General features: G+C 33.2%; 1 protein-coding gene across 2 annotated transcripts in view; it reads left to right on the top strand.

The window, feature by feature from the left end:
• Window positions 1-22,673, top strand: part of LOC124530076 — a 267,561-nt gene that overhangs the window by 206,430 nt on the left and 38,458 nt on the right. The window contains exon 1 of one of the 2 annotated variants that reach the window (XM_047104068.1): window positions 524-760. The exons of the other annotated variant lie outside the window; for it this stretch is intronic. Coding sequence (XP_046960024.1) covers window positions 685-760 — 76 coding nt within the window. The 5' untranslated portion in view covers window positions 524-684. Of the gene's footprint in view, window positions 1-523; window positions 761-22,673 lie in introns of those variants that run through there. 2 annotated transcript variants of the gene reach the window in all.

Consider the following 22,673-nt stretch of genomic DNA (forward strand, 5'->3'; position numbering starts at 1 on the left):
GTAAAAGCCATGTAAGTCTTATAGCAAAAAATTCACATTATAAAATGCACAAAATTTAAATTCTAAGGCAGACTTATTAAAAGCTTAGTACTAAAACACTTCTATATAATAATAGGTACTAAAAAGGTTATTATCCTAAACTTGCATATTTAACAGTGTATATTGAAGAGCTTTTCTGGATGTATACTTAAACAAAATTATATAGAAAGTGGGAAATATATATTTTTATTTAAATAACACTTATTCCAATCTAATCATGAAATACACCAAAGTTGAGTCGCGACCTGTTATGTGAACACAAAAACGGACACAATAAGTCGCACAAAAGTATAGCGTACATTACAAGTAATCAGAGCCAGCCTACGTGCAAAGTGCATATACGTCAACACATAGCTATGCGTGTACGAGCTTTTAAGGCTCCGAATATTCTATCCCTTTCGCGCACATTGTGTAATGCATTCCGTCTCACTTTCACGTTGGAGCGCCAGCTAGCGGCCGCTGCGAGAAGCGAATGACAGTTGCCTACACGCATGTCTTTGTATTGTATTCGCCAGTGCTTATTATACTTGTATTCGGTAAATTTGTATTAAATTTAATAATTCGTATGGATTTAGTGTTCCTTCCGCATATGTTTGTGTTCGTAGTGTGTGCGTGTGAGATATAAATATGTGTTTGTGTCAGTAAATGAATGTTCGCGGTGTTGACTTGAGTGGTTTGTTGACTTGGAGTCCGAAGAACAGAATCAAGATAAAGCTAAAACGTATGTTACCCTGTTTTGACTTATATAAATAAACAACACTCACAAATCGCAACCTAACGCATTGTACTTACTTAACTTATTTTTAAAAGTAATTTTTTTTTTCTTTTAAAAGTATGTATTATTCTTTTTTTAAATATTTACATTACTTTACGATTTTAAACATACAATAACAATTATAGACAAAACACAGTAAGTTCAAATTAATTACTGACACAATTAATAATTAATTTCTTTTTACGATAACATGAATAAACGTGATTTTAACATATTAAACAGACCTTAATATTCACAGACCTTAGTCGATCGTGTTAATTAAAATACTAAATAAATTAAAGGTCACCTAATTATTATTCATCTTAAACATTTTAGTAATTGACTACCATTTACAGCTAATTAGCTTTTTAATTACAGAAGACATTTTGTATTTTTTAATTTAAATTCCTGGAAGAGCTCCAAAATTATTTAATAGATTGGTTTAGATAGCAACGTATAATAAAATGTTTTTTAGTATTTTCTCGATATATTTAAAATACTTATAACGTAAACATCAATGCCTGTTAATGTAAGGTATAAAATATGACAAGTTACAATTTTGAATACACTGCGTGTAATGTAATAGGAGTATAAAATGTTTTCAAACATAACATTAAAAAAAACATCGTTTCGGTATAATAATTACGAGAACCAAACAGCAAAATAAAATCGCATGCATGCATTACATATTTAAGTTATTTAAGCGTTGAAAATAAGTACGTTAATAATTGTGGCATAAAAATAATCACGCCATCTAAACTACAAGCTCAAATACTACCTCGTTATTTTTTAAAACGAAGGTAATTTGACGCTTGCCCAATTCACAGATTCTGTGCACATCTAGAGCACCGTGTCTGACAAATTACACAAGTTCTATTCCTCCCAAAAGAAAAACAAAAACCAATTTACTTTCATGTAAGCAATTTTTTTGTTTACCTCTTAATATGTTTATAAGCACGTGTAGTTGGAAAGTTGTATATTTTTGTTCACAACACTGGCACAGTACAGTATACAAAACGATACGTATCATTTTTCAATATAAATGTATTAATAAAATACGTTTGTAAATATAGATATATTCACATAATGTACGACGTTTAACTTTTCAAACTTTCAAAGAAATCTATTTTATGGTGAATAAGTGTGAAACACCATAAATATAGATACATTAAAGTCTATTGTTTCATCCCATTACCCATTGTATTGTTACAAAAAAGGTTAAACATTATTTACGAAGAAAGTGAATCTTATGTTACGATTAGAAATTGTTCATATTATATATATTCTAGTCGTTTCTTATTTAAAACTAGCTTTGCGGAGAATTCGTGCGCGTTCGAATTTGACAAAAAAGTTATTATTCTTTTCGCAGATTTACAAAATTTTATTATTTTGTAAAAGTAGCCTATTTTACTCCTTTTTATATCAGCTATGTGATTGTGATAGTCCCGTCAAAATCGATCCTGACAAACAGACAGACGGACAAAACCGTACCGTGGATATAATATATGAATTTAGTAAAAGCTATTATTTTAGTACAAACAAACACTTCAATTTTATTACATGTATGTATATCTACATATGAAATATTTAATTGGTGGAGTGCTTCGTATTTATTTTTCATTAATATTAGATGTAATTTAAAAATGGAATCCACTTTTATGTTTTTAATATAAAACGTACATAGAAAACACGAATACGTTTATTTTATAACATAAAAATGGCATTTAATAATTTAAGGGCTTCGGGGACTTTAATTTCGTAGCAAAACAGACAGTAGTTGTGTTGCTGCTGACTTGTTTGCAAAGTGAGTCAGGCAGTGCGGTTATAGACACAAGGGAACCTCAGTTCCCATGCTTAGTCTCGCAATTACTGTATAAGGAATGGTTAGTATTTCAAAACCGAGATTGTCCCCGCATTAGAACATGTGAATTTTAGCATGTATTTGCTTAAAGTTCAAACCGGAGCTCTAAGTCTCTTATAATTAAATTTGAACTCAATGGAGAAGAACAATACTGTAAGAAGTCTCCTAATCGAACAGAGATGTGAAATTAAGTAAGGTTGAACTTAACACTCAACGCAAAAACGTTTGAAGTAAAGTCCCTTACGGTCCACCATTTCGAGAAGAATAAAGGTCAATCTGGATAATTGTGTTCAATAACAATTACAACCCAAGCATCTGAATTCTTAAAATATCATTAAAACAGCGATTTGGCTTCAATTTGAAGGCGTTTCGACATACATTCAATTATTGTGTCGTAAAAGATAGTAATAGAAAAATAAAGAGCTCAAGATTGGACTGAGTTCGCACTTTGCACGAAGCTTTATGTCTAACGGTGGACAAACGCGACCTGATGCTGATATGGATCGTATAACTAATGGCATATTGAAATCGGGCAGTGTTATATTTGGCATTTAAATCGATGTCATTGGAACATGCCGTCAAAGGCACCGGCTCGTAACTCGTTCCGCGCGATTTGACTTTTTGCTCAAAATATCCTGCGCTTGGAATTTCACAGTTATTTGAGAAATGTTTTTATCAGCGATCGAACACCGCGGTCAATGCCGTGGAAACGGGTTACATAAGTGACAGATCGTATTTAAAATTCAAATATAATATACATATGGATGTCGCAAGTCGAGCGCGACAGATTTATTCCAGATTAATTTTCTGAATAAACCGAGTAATTACAAGAAGATTTATGTACGTGAACGCGTGGATCTTTAATCTTATTAAATATTTAGTTGGAAAAAAGTGTTTAACAAACTAACATTAATACGATGTATTGCACACTAAGAGAAAGCATTTACACTTAACAAAACATAAAAATAATCTAGGTATATATTATGACATAACCTTAAAATTAAAATTATGACTTGTGACAGTATCTATATTTTTAACAAAACATATATTGAGTTTACATAACTTCATCAAAATACAAAAAAGAAGAAATTAATTGGATGTCTCATAAACTAAAATCTCATTTTCGGTAAAGATCATATAGCTCGTAAAGATCATATATCATAAAGCTCGTATGGACAGTAAATGCTAACAGAAAAATCTGAACTTTCTAACTAAGAAACTAAACTGAGTTATATTATACATACTATATGTAAGTTACGTTTGAAAACATATCGCAACGCTTATTATAATATTTATAAAATGGAGTCGTCGGTGGCCAGGTTGATATTTTGCCAGCGGCCGCGTCTGCCGGCGACGCCGCGTCCTGCATTACAATCACGCGGACACATTCCTCATACTTGCAGCTTATCTATCCACAGAACTTATATATAACATTTTTTTTCCATATTTCAAAATATTTAAGAAAATGCCCCAATAAATGTTGAAAATCTGTAAATAGTCTGTCTATATGGGGCCTTTTGAATAGTAACAATGCGATTGATTAGAGAAATTTCAGCTACAGAACCAATTAAGATTATTTTCATGGAAACCTCTGACTATTCCTGAGTATTTTTCGGCAAAGCCTAAAAAGTAATATTTGTGTAACCTTGAACCACGGACCTCGTATTCGGTGGCCTGAGATACTAGTTATTATGACGACGTGGTTATCAAGATTCAATAAGAATATAAATGACAATGTGGCTTAAGATGATATAAATGCTTCGATAATTTTTGAGTCAACATAAATCACAAGAAGGCAACAAACTATAAACAATATTAAGTTACAAAAATATTATTTAATGTGGCATTCAAAGTTGAAATATTAGCAGTGTAATAGAAAACCAACTTCAAGGCTGAGAATCTGTAGCAGAAGATATCTGTTACAAACATAAGCACACACAGATTATTGTATTTTATATCTACATAGGTATAATATCATATACCAGACAACCTTCTAGGGGTATCTCTGAAATTTCATTGACATTACGACAGCTAGCATGATAGGCAAGATGCGTGTAAGAGACGCGTGCATCTTAACCGATGATTGCGGATTCAAACCCAGGCAAGAACCACTGAACTAGGTACCCCTTTTGTTGTGTAAGAGACGATCCTGCGACCATTCCAATTCGCATTGAGGAGATTTGATCGGTAGCTATCGCAAGATACTTGGTCGGTAAATAATCATCTGTAACCAGTTATATGGTCCAGGTTTCTTTCAAAGACTTTACTTGGGTCAGAGAGTTTTAGTTTCTTTTAGCCGATCAGGAAAAACATTACCTATACATATTTAAAGAAATCTATGCATATTCTATTAATATATTAAATTATGATTTTCCAAAATACAAATAGAAATTCTAATTGCATAAAAATAATTTATTGGATAATACTGCTTTTGTAGTTACAGTTTTACTTATTGCACTACGTTGTAATGGCCAATCTCTAATTATCGGGTAAAATGCACGCGTTCTAACAAAAAAAATTTCATGAAATTGTGAAGTTATTAAAAAGTACAAAATCCATACGCACACAAACATACAGAATAACATAAATATAAAGCGTGTTGCAAACTTGCTTGTGTAATTCTATACCGTTGTTTATCACAATTGACAATCTTAAGATGGTTTTACTGAATCATTATTGAACTACCTCACACCGTTTCATGAGATAATACTTCCTGTTGTTCGTGTATTGTCAAAAACACTGCCGAACTCGCCGCCGCATTTATATTTCAAAGAGATTCATTAAAAATGCTTCAGGATTGATCTCCATCGAAGCATAGATGATGTTCCACAGATGAGCAATGAGATGTCTTTATTGCTTCATCTTTTTACTTGATATCAGCTTACGTTTGTATATTTTTATTATTATTTAATATTATAAATGTGAAAGTAACTCTGTCTGTCTGTAGCTCTTTCACGACCAAACCGCTGAACCGAATTTTATGAAATTTGGTAAGAAGCAAACTTGAACTCCGAAAAAGGATGTACACTACAGTGAACATATTAATAGGGAATTTTTATCGAATTTACGATTAAGTTTTTTTTATGCCATAAGCAGACAGGCTAATCAGCCAGAGCTGATCGTAAGTAGTCCTATGGCATGTCCGATATTGGTGCCTTTTAAAATTTCAACAATTTCTTACATATAATCAACTCGCCACCAACCTTGGAAACTGAGATGTTCTGTCCCTTTCGTGTCACTCACCCTTTAAAGCGGAACACAAGAATACTAATACTAAAGTGTTTTTAATAATAAGTGGGTGGTACACAAAAGGGCTTGAAAATCTTTACTACCTAGTAAACCTGGTACCTAGTAAATATCATATGCAATTAACATACGCCTAAGAATTCCGTTCAAATTTTATAAATAAGAAGAATTTTCTTATATATCTTAAATAAATTCTTACATGGATAATACATATAATGAAAGGATTTATTATTATCAATGAAAGGGTTTATTATCATCATTGAAATTTTAATATCTTGAAATTATATAAAAATGTAGTTATTTACTTGTTAAAATATCAGAATAAAAAAACATTCGGAAATATTTTTTTAATCCTTAGATATTTTTCAATGTTATTAAAAAACAAGGACAGCGCATTACCGTGATCCATTGTAAATGAGTGAATGAAACTCCTGCTGTTTGAACTCGAAGACAATTCAATTCGTTCATTGTTATGGCCTGTAACCTTAATTTATTCAGGACAACAGCAACATCACAACATTTTGAATTTGATTAAATATTTAAGCGTAAATTTTAATTCTTTTAAATACCAACGTCCTTTATATATCTCAAATATATTATAGTATTTCCTAATACGAGACCGCCAAAAATAAAACATTTCACCTGAAGCTTGTGTGTTAAGTGTCTTCAGAAGTCCTTTTTGTTCTCCTAAGAAAATGTCAGTTTAGAAGAAAAGTGAAAGCGTAACTAACAAACAGACTAACATTCGCATATGGGATATCTAGGTTATTGTTCATTTGTAAGGACTAACTATGTGGACGCACTTAGCACGTTGGTAGTCCTTATGCGTCCTATAATCGATATTGAACCTCATCACATTTGACATCGCTTTATAAGTTGGAATCGGTCGCTTTCTCCGCTTGATGCGATTTTCGGGTCAACTAACGGACGCAAAACTTGCTCGCGTGCGAACACACGCGACACGTACAATGTTGCATTATTATAACGTGACATAATGAATACCGAGAGTAGAGGATACGGTGGAAACTATACCCTCGAATCTAACAGAGAAAAAAAGGCCATCTATATTTAAATTACAAGTAACGCAACGTAATCATTATAATTATATAATTCATTAATTCATTATCATTCACTTGTTTATCTGTTCGTTGTAATATTGAAACTGCATGACAATTTTTAGGGCTGATCTGAAGACAACTCTCGTTAGTAAAGCTTTAACAGGGGGCCCGACTCCTACCACGCTTACGAACTCGATTGAAGCCTACTTTCCTTACTAATGTTACAAAGGCTAAAGTTTGTATGTCCTATATCAAGCATGACAAAAAAAAAGATAAAAACAGTTGACAGAATATTGACGCGATATCATTGATGGAGAACTTGATTGAATGATATTCACTATAGATTTGCAAACAAACGTCGAAGAACCTGTTATCAGTATTGAAATAAAATTAGTTAATTGCATAAGTGTTGCCTTATAAATAAAGTTTTTTTAATTATACTCTTATTATTGCTCAATATAGTTAGTTGTTTATCTTTTTTCCTACTTTACAATAATATATGTAATGCCTAAGAATAAGGCAAACGAGTTAAATGTTATAATTTATGTAAAACTCGCGCGAAGTCGCGGACGAAAAGTAGTGTTTTATAAAAAACAATTAAAATGCACTTTATTCCAATAGGCGATTAAGTTAATATATTTCCTTTTATTACGAATAATTCATGCCATAGAGTCGTTATAGATAATTATAATATATATATACAGGTTATAAATTATAAATTTTAATTAACGATTGTTTGATTTAACGGTATTTCACCAAACGATTCATATAATATCCTCCTGACCAAATTCCAGCCGTGGCGGCAAAATTCAAAGAATACTTTACCTACGAGATGTCGCATTGTTTTCTTTTGATATTTATATATTTTTACATAACATACATATATTAATAGAGGAACATATTGTGAGCAAGGCCTTGATCATGGATGTGGATGGATATAGAAATAGAGGACGACTAAGAAACGATGGATGGATTGTGTGAAAGACGATATGGTTGGGAGAATGTTACTTGTGTGATGACGTCTGACAGAGAAGTATGGAAGGAGAAGACATGCTGCGCCGACTCCAAATAAAATTGGGATAAGGGCAGGAGGATGATGACATACATACATTAATAACCTGTAAAGTCCCACTGCTGGGCTAAGACCTCCTCTCGCCTTGAGGAGAAGGTTTGGAGCGTATTCATTCATATATTATAGCAATCCCAACACATCATTCACGAAATCATTCAAATTCGTTACAGTTCAGATTCACCGACGAATGAAATGTATGAATGTTAAAATTTCAATTCGAGCATTTTTCCTACGCGTTCCGCATATTCAATGTTTTTCGATAAACATTTAAATAACGAATAATCAACCAGCAACGGAAACATACGACACAGTGAACATTTCTGTATTAATTAATCAATGACATTAGGAGTAAAGAGCTAAATGATGAAGTGAAGTAAGCCCTTAAGGCCCTCCTTCTGGGATAAATATATGTAGGTATTCCGCTTTACTGCTCCAGTAAGCAGAGCAAGAAATTGCAGGTTTCCTTCTTGGATGAGATTTATTGTAAATACGCGTAAAGGAGGTGAGTAGTGCTTAACGGTGCTCGGTCCTGTTAGTAATAATATATCTCCTCGATTATCAAGCGATAATGTGTACTTAACATTTTAATTAATTAATATTCTACCGTGGATACTTGTATCAAATTATTAGCTCCAACCATTCGCCTTTGTATTAAAGTAAGGGATGAAAGTATGTGTTGATCGTCAAGATAACATTGGACGTAAGCCAACACCGGTTCGGTAGCTCTTTCCCCAAAACACCGATATAAGACTTGGTAGGAACTGTTTCATCTTATTTATCAATTTACTGACAAATTTGATAGAGAGTGGTAGAGTTGAAATATTGACTTGAAGGCTTTATTTTAAAGTTTACCTAAATAAAATAGATTTGCTTTAATTTAATTTGAATAAATGGTCGATTCCAAGCGACATATTTAATCTATATTACTAAATATGCGGATTGGATATCAACAATCATTGATTCCGCTTTTATCATATGAAAATCCAGTAGTGCTTGCGTAAGTTTGAACCCGCAGTCATCGATTACGATGTACATAACTATTGGGTCTTCGTCTGTCTTCAGTCTACGTGTATATCCCTAATAATAATCTGTATTCAAAATACAATTATTAATAGGTAAAAGTTCACATAGAAACGGAACAGAGGACACTAAAAGTAATATTCATAGTTTACGTTCAAATTATAATGAGCGAGCCCGAGTGGCTCCAATAAAACGTTCTATATCTTTATTTAAAAAATCAGAAATAAAGAAATTACAATATGTTATTATAACTGCCAATGGAAATACACGTAAACAAATTTGAAAAACAATTCTTTGATTATTTTTATTATAACAATGAGAATGTATCATTCAACTGTGCTTCATTTTTTATCATTGGAATCAATGTATCTTGTATTTTGATTAGCGATAATAATGACTACCAGTTAAGATAATAAAATGAAATGTGAAAATGTGTCAATAACGCATACGAAGCCGATGATAAGATCACAAATACGTGTTGGAGAGCGATTCGAACGACTGCGTCAAAAGCAGGTTCGCTCTACTTTGATAAGCTGGTCGCCATCAGTGGGTCGTTAATATTAGTGAAGATAAATACGGCTATCGAAATCCTATAACCTCATTAGGATTGCTTCAAAGGGCATTGACCTATACGTCTACAGATTGTAACAACGAACCAATCTAATTATGTTTTGGAGCACATTTTTATCTATTCACATATATTTATGTTTATAGCTCCAAAAAGTTTACTTGGTGCTAGGTATTACGAATGCCCGCCTGGGAAACGACAGCAATACTTAGCATTGTTATGTTTCAGTTAGAATGGTGAGTGAGCCAGTGTAACTGTGCCTGTAGTTAAAAGGACATAACATCTTGGCACCCAAGATTGGTGATATATTGGACGATGGTAACCACTTACTATTACGTTATGTTAAATAAACGTATTGTACGTAGTGTTTTGTTTTCTAAATGGAAAAAAATGGTTATAAATAACCATTTATGGTAATGATACTGTCCTTCTAACCGACTTCAACTGCAGTGACCATACCCAACGAAGACTAGTTTACTGTGAAACAAGAAAGATTTTGATGCGGTTTTTATCAATAGAAAGATTGATTCGAGAGGAAAGTTTTGGTACAATACTACATGGGCAATATAATTAACACGGATAATTTTAGAGGTTCCTAATGTTATGTCGTGAATAAACTTCTTATAACTTTTTCTCTTTCTTAATTCTATCTTTTGTAGTATATTTACTATCAGTATTTTAACCGTGCGAAGCCGGGCCGGGTCGCTAGTATTTAATAAAGCATCTCTCAAAAATCTGGAACTTAATACAAATTACTGAAATAATATTACTGACATCAATTACATTTTAATATGAAATAACTTACCGCTTGTATCTCGTAGCTTCAACCTCGAATACCACAAGCATACAAATTGTATGAAATATAATATAACTGAATAATTATTTACTGTTTTAATTTTTGAATCACAACGTTTTTCTACTTCTGACGAGGAATTACGATTTATTTCAAACCAGACATTGAGGTATTCATTATATAACTTTGAACCTGAAAAATGAAACTCGTGAAGCTTTAAAGAAAACAACAATTTATTATCTTTTTGCCTATTGTTGTTCTTGGAAAATAAATAGTGATTCATTTTATGTAAAATTAATAAATATTTATGTGACCTGTCAGTATGCAAACAACAATTATATTGTTTGCACAAAATTATAACTATTGTTTGATTGGATTGTGTACGTATTTGTGTTAGCTAGCTAATCGAATACAAAAAATGTAATAATTAATATGTTTCAATTATTAGGACGTAACTATAGCAACGACTCATATTGTTTAATTTAATTATATAACGGGTGAAATGGGAATTTAGGCCATTAGTTGAGGAATGTGGGCCAACTTCTTTCATCGTATACTTTTCGAAACGCGGCGAATTCGGCAGTAGGTGAACTCTGTCTGTGTTTTTTTTATATAAGCAACCCTTGGCAACTGTCAGCTGTCAACCACCTGTTGTCCACCATTGTATTCGAATATGGCCAAATTGATTAGGATTTGACGTTCCGCTTTCCAATCTCCGTAATATATGTTACTAGTTCCTTGGAGATATTATTATAATTAATTTACTACATGTCTCTTGGATATATTTTAGTCTGTATTTGTCTTAATGTGTGATTTAATATTTGTTGGATTGTGCTTCTGATAAAGCAGAATAGCGTGACTCTCTTTTAATTGGTGCGTTTGTCGTGAAAGTTCGCTGAGGACTTTTGAAAGATGCATTTAGCGATCAAGCACTCAGCTCATACCATCGGCAAATGCATTCCGAAGAGGAGTTATCGTCAGGCGGCCTCACAACTACAAATCTCACACACAAAGCTTACACAATGACCCTAAGTTAATTGAATACGGACCAGCGAATGATATTGAATGGTTTTCAACATAATTGTAGCGATCCTCTGCGAGAATGTTTCGATTTTACAATCTTGCAACGTGGAAACATTCTAATTGATGAGTGGTGATGATATTCTCCTAGCACATGCACAACGCTGTTTTATTATTATTTGCAGTTTCTATGTCCTCGGGTGTATTGCGTATTATAATACAATGTTAAATGAACGGAAGGAGCACAAAAAAATGATTAACGGCTTTACTATATTTCTGAGACTCGATGCTTTTTTATCGATAAAGGTGACAAACGAGCAGTAGGCTTATCTTGGATTGGATTGGATGGAAAGTGACTTACGCAATCCATGGATATGCAATACCGGGTGTTTGCAGGTGCGTTGCTGGCCTTCAATGGTATTAGTCCAGTAAATGCCTTTAAAATCAAAATTCAAATGATTCAGCAGTTTCGAGAGATCTTGATTGCCGATAATTCGAGTTATTCTGCTTTACGGTCAAATAAAAGAAGGAGGTCCTGGGGAACACCAAAACCGAAATCTTAAATATACTTTATTGAAGTAGGCTTTTACAAACACTTTTGTATCAATTTAACAATTATATTAAGAGAAGCTAGAAGATTAGAGAGGTAGATTCTACCGAAAAGAACCGGCAAGAAACTCAGTAGTTACTCTTTTTCAACAATTAAAAATACAATGTTATGTTAGTTAAATACAATTATATATGTATGTAATATATCCTGCCTGGAAGTCAAAAAGTATGCCCGCCCAGAGGTGAGAGCAGTGCTCCATATGAGGCCGAATTAGCGCCTTGTACATTTAGCGACTACAACAACAAAGTAGTAAAAGATTCATAAATAAAAGGATATTCTTGTTTAATTCCCGTTCTATTTCAATGTCATGGCTGACACGTAACTAACTGACAGATGACATGACGTTCTGTGTGATAACTTAACGCCATTCAAACAATTATTGAACAAAGAAATTTATTCAAATACCAAACGTCCTTGCGGTTTAGTTATTCTAGTCCATTTAACGATATTTGGAATCAGTTTTAGATACACTATTCTGAGGATGTCACAAGTTTAATCAACGATATTCTTCCAGATTTATTTTACACTTGAACACTTATTTCACATTTATTCAATCAATCAAAATAAACTTTATTCAAGTAGGCTTTTACAAGCACTTTTGAATCGTCATTTTACAATTAAGTGAAGCTACCACCGGTTCGGAAAGTAGATTCCACCGAGAATTTACCCACTTTTCATTTTACTCACTAATCCGTATTTCACAAACATCCCGTATTTATATCCTAATCTATCCTATAATTCTAATCATTTTAAAAATAATTACAATTTATAACAAAACACTGTCGCCACGTTCGATTTCTTGACATTCTCTCTCTCTTACCGCCAGTATCAGACATTCGGACAGTATTAATAGTGAAAAATTAAAATATTACATTACAACATATTCTAAAAATAGTCAATCGACATATTAATAATTAAATTATTCTAATAAATTATAGTTACACAATTTGTAAAAAAATAACTCTAACACCATGCAGATAAACTTTCACGATAAAAATGTTATAGTGTATTTATATTTACAATCGAATTTCAACCGAGGTCGCAACCTTTTTGTAGTTTTTTTTTACTTCCACCTTTCCTTTGTGTTGTTGCATAGGATACTAATATAGATGCACCTGTCATGATCAAAAGCTGGCTGCGTGAATTTGATTTTAAATTATGTAATAATTAATATCATTTTTTTTATTTGAAACTTTTCTATCTTAACCTACAAATCTTTAAATACATTAAACAGTATAATTTTGATTTCTTACGTATTTCTTGACAGAAAAATTGAAGTAAAATATCACTGTATATTTGTACTAAATAATATTGAAGTTCAATACCAAATGCTGCTCACAGTCATTTGAATGTTTCATTTATTTTATACTTATCACATAATGAACGTAACATAATGCATTGTGTACAATTACGAGATAGCTTAATATCCAATATTATGGTACGTGAGAAATTGTAGAAAACCACATTCCCAAACAGAAGCAGGTGACGTGGAAGAACCCCATCGTCCACACGGTCCGATGCACAACGTGACATACGGCGTGACATGACAGAGGCCGTCCGCATATGGCCTGCGTTTTTAGAGTTCACGAATACGTTTAAATATACCGCTTTGTCATAAGGCTATTATTATTAGATCCATTTTCGAAAATGAATGCAATATAGTGCACTAAATCTACTAGTGACCCAAGTTAAGGTCAAATATGTAAATGCGATGAAATGTGAGCTGAGATGACCCAGTGGTTAGAACGCATCTTAACCGATGATTGCGGGTTCAATCCCAGGCAAGCACCGCTGATTCATGTGCTTAATTTGTCTTTATAATTCATCTGGTGCTCTGCTGTGAAGGAAAACATCGTGAGGAAACCTGCACCATGGAATACACATGTGGCAAAATTTCATAGAAATTTTGCCACATGTGTATTCCATCAACCCGCGTTGGAACAGCGTGGTGGAATATGTTATATACCTTGAGGAGAACTCAAAGGGAGAGGAGGTCTTTAGCCCAGCAGTGGGAATTTTACAGGCTGTTGTTGTTGTTGATGTAAATGCGAAAGTATATCTGTGTATTGGTTGCTCTTTCGCATGCAATTTATTGAACAGAATTTAGTGTTTGAAGATAGCTTGAACTCCAAGTAAGGCATGGAATTTTTTAATCATAAAATTATTTTTGTCATAAAATCTGACAATTATATCCTAAAACACTTAGAGTGGACTCTAAGACAATTATTGAAATATATCGTTGATAATGTTTTTTCGATACTAGCAACTCGGATGAAATACATAGTACGTTTATGTTGAGGGATAAACACAAACGGGCGCACGCAGAACTCACCAAAGCTTTATCACAATCGGAGATGAATGGTTTGGGAGCGTGCTTAGGGCGAGAACAACTTACATTTTGATTTATATAGATTGAAACTTTACATTTTTTAAACAAGTTTCAAGCCATTTGGATATAAATGAATACAACACTTTTCCATCCAACTCTGTCTATGATACATGTATATTACACGAGTGTTACTCAAAGTTTCAGCGACCGGCACCGTTTGACCTTGGCGCCACACTTTCCACATATCGAAAGCACCTCGAGCTATATGAGGGTGCCGATAAAAGGCGAAATGGGCATAGTTCCAAACAAGACGAGCTTAGAGCGCTGGAATAGTTTGTACATTGAGATGAGACCGAAAGGGACCGTATTGTGATTATAATCGTACAAGTTTTGAAGTCTCAGCCACCTCGCATGTGTAGGCACCTGTTGAGTTATTACTGATGGGTGGATATGTAGGTGGGAATTTTTCTTTCAAAGAGGTTTAATATATCTGGATGAATTTCTCTTCAGTCGTGTGGGACACTGTTTAATATTTGACGAAAGTGTCTACCTTCACACACACAAACATTTATAGGTACTATTGTATTTCTGTCGCATTTGTCTTGATAAGTACGGCTTTGTTCACGCTTGTCTGGGCAGGTAACACCCACTCATCCGATACTGTGGTTTGTATTGTTGTATTAGGGTTTGAAGGGTTCGTGATCCAATGTAAATACACCGACAAGGAACAAAATAACTTAAACTACCAATGTTGGTGTCGCATTGGCAATTTTAGAAATGATTTCATACAGCGCATATATCCATGGGCCATGGTGCGACCACTCTCACATACACTCGTACATTTGTCCGACAGCCTACCTATTTAAAAAACAGTTATTGATTAATAAGTTGATGACCAGATGTCAAAAATATTTGACCCGTATATCCAGTGTTGTACTTGTCCTTAAGGCTTGGTTCCGAATGACTTCACTGTCAAGTTACGTTGCGATCGGTTCAGAGGTTCAATCGTGAAACGAACAGACTTATGTCCTACATATTAGTCTTTTAATTAACAATTTAGCAAACTCACATAGCAATCGCAAAAATTAAACAATTAATTAATCAATAGTCGCCAATAATTCAGAGTTAATTAGTAGAAATCCGATTTGCTGTTTGTTTGAAAAGGCTACGTTTAAACGGCCACAGTGGTCTCGCTAACGAACTGAATCAGACCCCGCGGACGGCGTATACATAATATAAATAACTGCTCGCTACATCTCTCCGTTCAACTTTGTCGAGTCCGAAATTTATAACCCTTGCTTCGGAATGAAGCAACAAAATAATAGAAAATACACTTTACATTTTATTACTCACCCCTCTGGCCTTGCGACGGTATGATTAAGGTTTGCACAATAATTCTAAATTTAAATATTGTACATTTAAATATAGAATCAAAGCAATCGGTACATAACCCAGTAATAATTCTTCTTCCTACGCAGTTAACCTACTTCTAATGTATATTACCTCAATGGTCGCGTAATCAGCTTATATGGTAGCGGATCCAGATCCCGGTATTGAATCATGACGAATATACAACTCTATTTACATTTTTATTATTGTGATTAAAAACAGGACGACGGTAATCGCTCGAATATGATCTTTTGTTAAATTATAAACAAAGTTCCAGAATTTTCGTGGGGTGAAGGTATATTTAAGACTAATGACTTTTTTAATGATACCATAACAAAACTAAAACAAGCATCAACACCTTTAAATAAAAATATTAATGTTATGTGTTATGAAAATGTCATTCTTCTATATTAAATAAAGATTTTGACTTTGACTTTGATTTTAGACTATCAGTTTACCTAGAGACCTACTGAGGAAAGGAATCCGAAACTTGCATCGCCCGGGGACTTTATTGTTTAATCCACTTTAGTTTAGTTACATAATAAACTTCATCTCAAAATCAAGACTTGTAACAATATTCGTAATTAGATAAATTAAGGAGAGTACTTCATATACAACAATTTATGTAGTTGGAAACTTCTGAAATTATCAATGTTTCTTTACTAGATTGGCCAAAAACTTCCAAAAACCATCTCGAATCACTCTCTTTAAAAAAAACCGCATCACAATCCGTTACATAATTTTAAAGATCTAAGCATACATAGGGTCAGACAGCGGTAAGCGACATTGTTTTATACTATGTAATGATTATAAAAATTGTTATTTCAATTAAATCAAAAAATCTAAAAAAAATAATTTGTATTAAATTTCGAATAGAAACAAGAGCATGTAATTTAATTAATTAACGATTATAAACAATTTAAGCTGCGTGCTGCTGCAATGCAGTTTGTTTTGTGAATGCGTTAATCTGAGGTTACACAATGTCATAATCCGATTTCTATAATTAATTGTTTTATATGGCGGTGGAATTTTAACTACTGTTCGTAGAGTAAAACTCGTCGAGAAGCAGTACTTTTGTAAAGCGTCACTTCGCATTTTACTCGTGGAACATTGAAAACTGACTTTGAGTGACTGGTTAAAAAAAAAGCGTGGAATTAATAGTTATTAACTTCCAGGCAAGATAAATTAATTGTTTCAATAATTTACAAATGCTCGCAAGGCAATAGTATGTCGATGTTCACGCTAAACATCTTGGTATATTTATATACATATATTAGTACAAGTTGTCGCCCGCGGCTACCTTACCTTTTATGGGGTCGGTTGTCATATGTTAGGGTTAAAAACGTAGCTTATGTGTCATTCCTTGAAATTCAAGTTTGCTTCACACCAAATCTCATCAAATTCAATTCATTGGTTTGGTCGTGGAAGAGCGACAACAGACAGACAGACCAAGTTACTTTCACATATTATATTAATTTAATTGTAATATTAATATAGATAAGAAAAAAACGAAAAACGACATGTAACACACATAAGCCTGTTTTTGATAACCAAATTTAATTGTACAAGTTTAGTTACGTTTCGATCATTGTCCATTTACCATTTACTTACGTCCACAACAACTCGCGTAATGAAATCGTTCGTTAATTGATTCGTCTTCACCACACGAGTGGTCGAGGCGGTCAGCTGCTGATGTGACGTGTGATTGATACGTGACGGATGGCCTGAACGAAAGTTTCCATAGTCTGCTCTTACGAATTCTACTTGTTGAAACATAGCGTTAATAACCCTTTTTATTCCGACGGTACCATTAAACCTATTGCTTTTATTACCAACGCGTAATAACATTACAAAAATAGTTAAATTTCTATCTTAAAATAAACTAAAAAAGCTATTATTAAATTTACCATCGCAGATGTAATCTTCGTGAAGGCTTCGGTAAATGAAATCTTGAGGAAACCTACATGTGTCTAAATTCACAGAAATTCTACCACATGTGTATACCACCAACCTGCATTGGAACAGCGTGGTGGAATATGTTTCAAAACTTCGTCTCAAAGGGAGAGGAGGCCTTAGCCCAGCAGTGGGAAATTTACAGGCTGTTGTTGTTGTGTTTGTTGTTATAGTAGTCGTTTTTATTAGTAACATTTTTGAGAAAATTAAATTACGCCAACAAGAAAATGTTTTGACAAGCATTTCTAAAAGCACCGTCTGATGATTGTCAAGATTAAATTATTATCAGAAAAGCATCGTTGCCGAAAACACGAATAATACGTGATAATGATAAAAAGTAGGCAGGCGCTCTAGCGACGTCGTTTACGCGACGAATCTTTAATGTAATATCGACTTAAGATACGCCGATAAAGATAAAATCCCCAAACTGACGATTACTTAGGAGAGAAAATCGTAAACAATCTTAATTAAGTGGCAAACACAAGAACAGGTTCTGTTATTGTTATGTTATGTATTTAGAGTAATTATAATATGATTAATTACAATAGTTCCCATTAAAAAGATTAAGAGAGCTTGCTTACAATAAATTAGTTGAATCCAAATAATTTCTTAAAGTTATTCCTGGTAATTAAATTCAAAGACGAATCGCGCAGCATTAATCGACCTCCATGGTCGAGTGGTGTGTACACCGGTTTTCATGGCTACGCCACTCTAAGGTCCCGGGTTCGATTCCCGGCCGAGTCGATGTAGATCACCATTAGTTTTCTATGTTGTCTTGGGTCTGGGTGTTTGTGGTACCGTCGTTACTTCTGATTTCCATAACACAAGTGCTTCAGCTACTTACATTGGGATCAGAGTAATGCATGTGATATTGTCTTATATTTATTATTTATTATTATTAAAAAGAGGCTGTGACGACAATGTTGATGCCGTTCCAATCCAATTATATATTTTTCTTTACTTTTGTTGTAGTGTTTGTTAGTAACATCATTATGAAACCATTGTAAGTTGTCAACACGAGTGCGCTACCTGATTAACCAACAGCGGTACGTGCACTGTAGGACATATTATTCTCTCCATCCCCTGTCGATCTTTCTGCCAATTATAACAACAAGATGTCAATTTATTTGTTTGTTGTATATGGTAAACTATTATTTCTTACCTACTCGTATATTACTACTTATATTGTTAATGGCATAATATTACTACTTATATTGTCCTCTATTAAAGAAAAGGTTTGAACATATTCACCACATAGCTGTTTACCGGCTTAGAAGCTAGAGCTTATAAGGAGGATGAAGGTCACAAAGCTCACCAACTAAACATTTGAATACTTAGTTATGTAAAATTTGAATCCATCATTGGTTACATTCCATGTGTTCCGTCAACTGAGTCTTATTTACTTTTATAATAGTAATAATAGTAAGAACCTATTATTGTCCCACGGCTGGGCTAAAACCTACTCTCCCTTTGAGGAGAAGATTCGAAGCACATTCCACCACGCTGCTCCTATGTTGTTTGATAGATTCACAGATTTTCTCACTATGTTTTAACACAAATTAAACTCCTGTGGTGCTTGCCTGGGTTTGAACTCGCAATCATCGGTTAAGATGTGCGCTCTAGCCACTGAGCCATCTCGGTTCCATGATTAGAGCTTTTACTTTTATTAACATATAAATGTCCAAAAATAATTGACTACCTTCTATTAATCTCTCCTATCGGTTTCCTGCAATTTGTGGGGGTATTTCCAAAGTTTGTAACAGGAAACCGGAAATGCGTGTCCTATTTGGCTTGACCAATGAACTCGCGCGGTGCTAGCACTGACTATCAGTTGGTGTCGACCCATTTGCCGAGAAGATATAATGTTAACAATGCTAATTACCAAGATGAGGCGTCAGATGTTACATCATGTAATACTGTAAGAGCCGTTATTTTTTTATTTCTCTAATACCACGTACGGGTTTATATGTTGCAGAGAATTCATTTTGGGAGACCTGAACACAAAGGACCAAATTGCGGAATCGTAATTCACTACCCTAGGCCTACTGTATTGTTCCAACAATGAAATACAATTGCCCCATAACTCCGTACATTAGCAATTTTGCCGTGGAAAATTGCTTTGCAAATTGCCGCGTGTGTTTGATAACGTGACACTTTTTTTAAAGATAAAGTACGTATACATATTAGCTACACAATATAAATCTTTTTCTTTATTTTCTTAATTTTATTTTATCCTTATAGTAACAGCCTACTTCCTACTACTGAGCTTAGACCTGCTCTCCCTTTGGGAGAAGATTAGGAGCATATTCCACGACGTGGCTCTTATACCTCTTTTTTGGATTCACATTTGAGAACGAGATGAATTATAAACACAAATTAAGCACCTGAAAATTCAGTGTCACTTGACTGGGTTTGAACCCGCAATCATCGGTTAAGTATTTTCTCATACTGGGCCATCTAGGCTTATATTAATCTTTATTCTTTAATATAAATATATATTATGATTTATGCCGAGGGACTAATGGGTCACCTAATGGTAAGCGATCACCTCCGCCCACAGAGATTGGCGTTTTAAGAAATATTATCCATTGCTTATATCGCCAAAGCTTTCCGTGTAGTTCCGGCAAAGTTTGAAATAGAATCACTCATACATAGCACAAAGGTGATCTAACAATGATAAATATGTTTTTAAAAGCCGTTTCTATATTAAATAATTGTACATAGTGATGGTAACAGTATCAAGTTTGTTATTACTTTGAACATCTACTACTATGTTTTTAAAATATATGTTTATATTCACATGATGTATAAAACCGTTATGATTCCGTATTTTTGTAAAAGAACTAAAAGAGATGCAGAATTTCTCACGACTGTTACCTGCAAACTTAAAAACTTAAATGGTACACGTTTAATTGAGTGTCTACAATTTAAAGATAGCCTTTTAACATCCAAATATCTTATCAACATTTGATACATAGAAGTATTTTACAATAAATGATACCCTTTGAATAAGTAACTCAACTCAACATTTTATACTATTTCCTAATTAGAATTATAGTTACATATTTATATATTATATAACTACATTGTTGTTTTTATGAATAACATATTTTCCACTTTTTCCGCATTACTTTCACTGACGCCTCCGCACAATGATATTACGTACCAGCCCCCTCCCCCTCCCTACCATTTATTCAGCTGCCGCTTAATGAAAATATTTTAATTAGGTGTGACTTTGTACGTTCGTCTATTCTGTATGCGACCTAACTTAATAAAGATTAACTTTTGGCATTCAAAATACAATATTAAAATTTGAAATGAGACACAAAATTACATATCTTGGACATCAGAAATTTTCGCTGGGTTCCGGTTTTAAGGGTGAAAAAGTGAGATTCCATACAGGATTATGTTTTTCATTAAAAAAAAAGGGAATAAGTGTTATAATGTAATTATTTTTAGTACATAATTACGTAATGAAGTAAGTATATTGTAATGTGACTAGAATAGATGTATTCTATGGTTTATAGAGCCTTGACAAAGGGGGAGGACACGTAAGGTACCATATTTTACATGTATCCCCAGCTGTAACATAAATGTCTATTGACAAAATTGACTATTTTTCATGATGCTCGAACACTTCTCTCTAGAGTGTAGTTAAACTTATTTTAATATAGATTATCCGACTGGACGACTTTATGTATGAGTAAATAGATTAACTCCTCTGATTTGACAAGAACACTTTTATACGGGCCAAACTATTACGGTTTTAAATGTAAAGCTTGTATTGCTTCATACTTATGTCGAAGACTTCAACAAGTTTTCATTAATGGCATAAAGTTTTCTGGTTTGTGTTAAAAATGAGTGTTCCGTGTTTGTAAAGCCAATAAATCCTTCTTGGGCATGGTATTTATTTCAATACTTCTTCTACAACTTTCCGTTGACATTTTTAACTTTTCCATATCATAAATTTAAATTGTTTGTTACAAAAACTTTTGAACATAGATTATATATATTAGTTAATAAAAGCTTGGAATTAAGACTTGTTGAATTTTAGGCAGTATTATGTAAATTTAATTGAATATCTGAAAAGAAGAATTACAGTCTTTTCGGTTCTTAATAACAATGAAAAGTAAAAGCCTAGGTACTTAACTAAGAAAATATACTTTATTATTGTTTTAAACGAACCAGAGAAAATCAAAATATGAAACCACTCGTCGCTGGTGACTTTTTTATCTAGTGATTAGATATGGATTGTCTGGAAGAGATGGCTAATAAGCCATAAGTCCGCCCGTTGTACAACACTTATACTGTACTCTTTTTTTACATTATTTTTTTGTATTTTATTAATTTTGTGTCACTTTCTTTTTTTTTTTTGTTTTTTTGTTTGTGGTGTGCAATAAAGAATAATCCATTCATATGGGAAATGTACTAACTGATATAAATTAACCGCTTACAATAAAAGCTTTGATTTATTTAAGCACATTTTAATAAGAACCCAATGAGCTAATTAAGTGACTCGGCTAATTCTCTAGTTAAATAAAGACAAAGTTCAAAATTATACTATTTCATAACTAAATTAATAATTAAGCTGGACAAAGTTTCATCGTAATTATTAATTTATTCGGCAAGTTGAAAATGGACGATGGATTAACTCAACTCCGAACGTCAACAACTTTTCACAAATTTAACTTTCAGAAATTTCATTTTAATCTAGTACGAAAATAAACATGACTGTCAGTTTAATTGCATGTCATATTTTATAACAATAGAAAAAATCAAACAAAAATTCGATATTAAATGTTTGAATGTCGAAAATATATACGTTATAGAAGGAACTACAAACAGAAGTCCTTAGCAAGGGTCAGTTTTTTATTACCCTTGAATCTTTGCGTATGCCCATATTAGCATCCTGTCTTTAAAACATAAATTGCGCAAGTCATTGCATCAATCAAACAGGTTCG

This window comes from Vanessa cardui, chromosome 5 (genome assembly GCF_905220365.1).
Source record: "Vanessa cardui chromosome 5, ilVanCard2.1, whole genome shotgun sequence".
NCBI classification, from domain to species: Eukaryota; Metazoa; Arthropoda; class Insecta; order Lepidoptera; family Nymphalidae; genus Vanessa; species Vanessa cardui.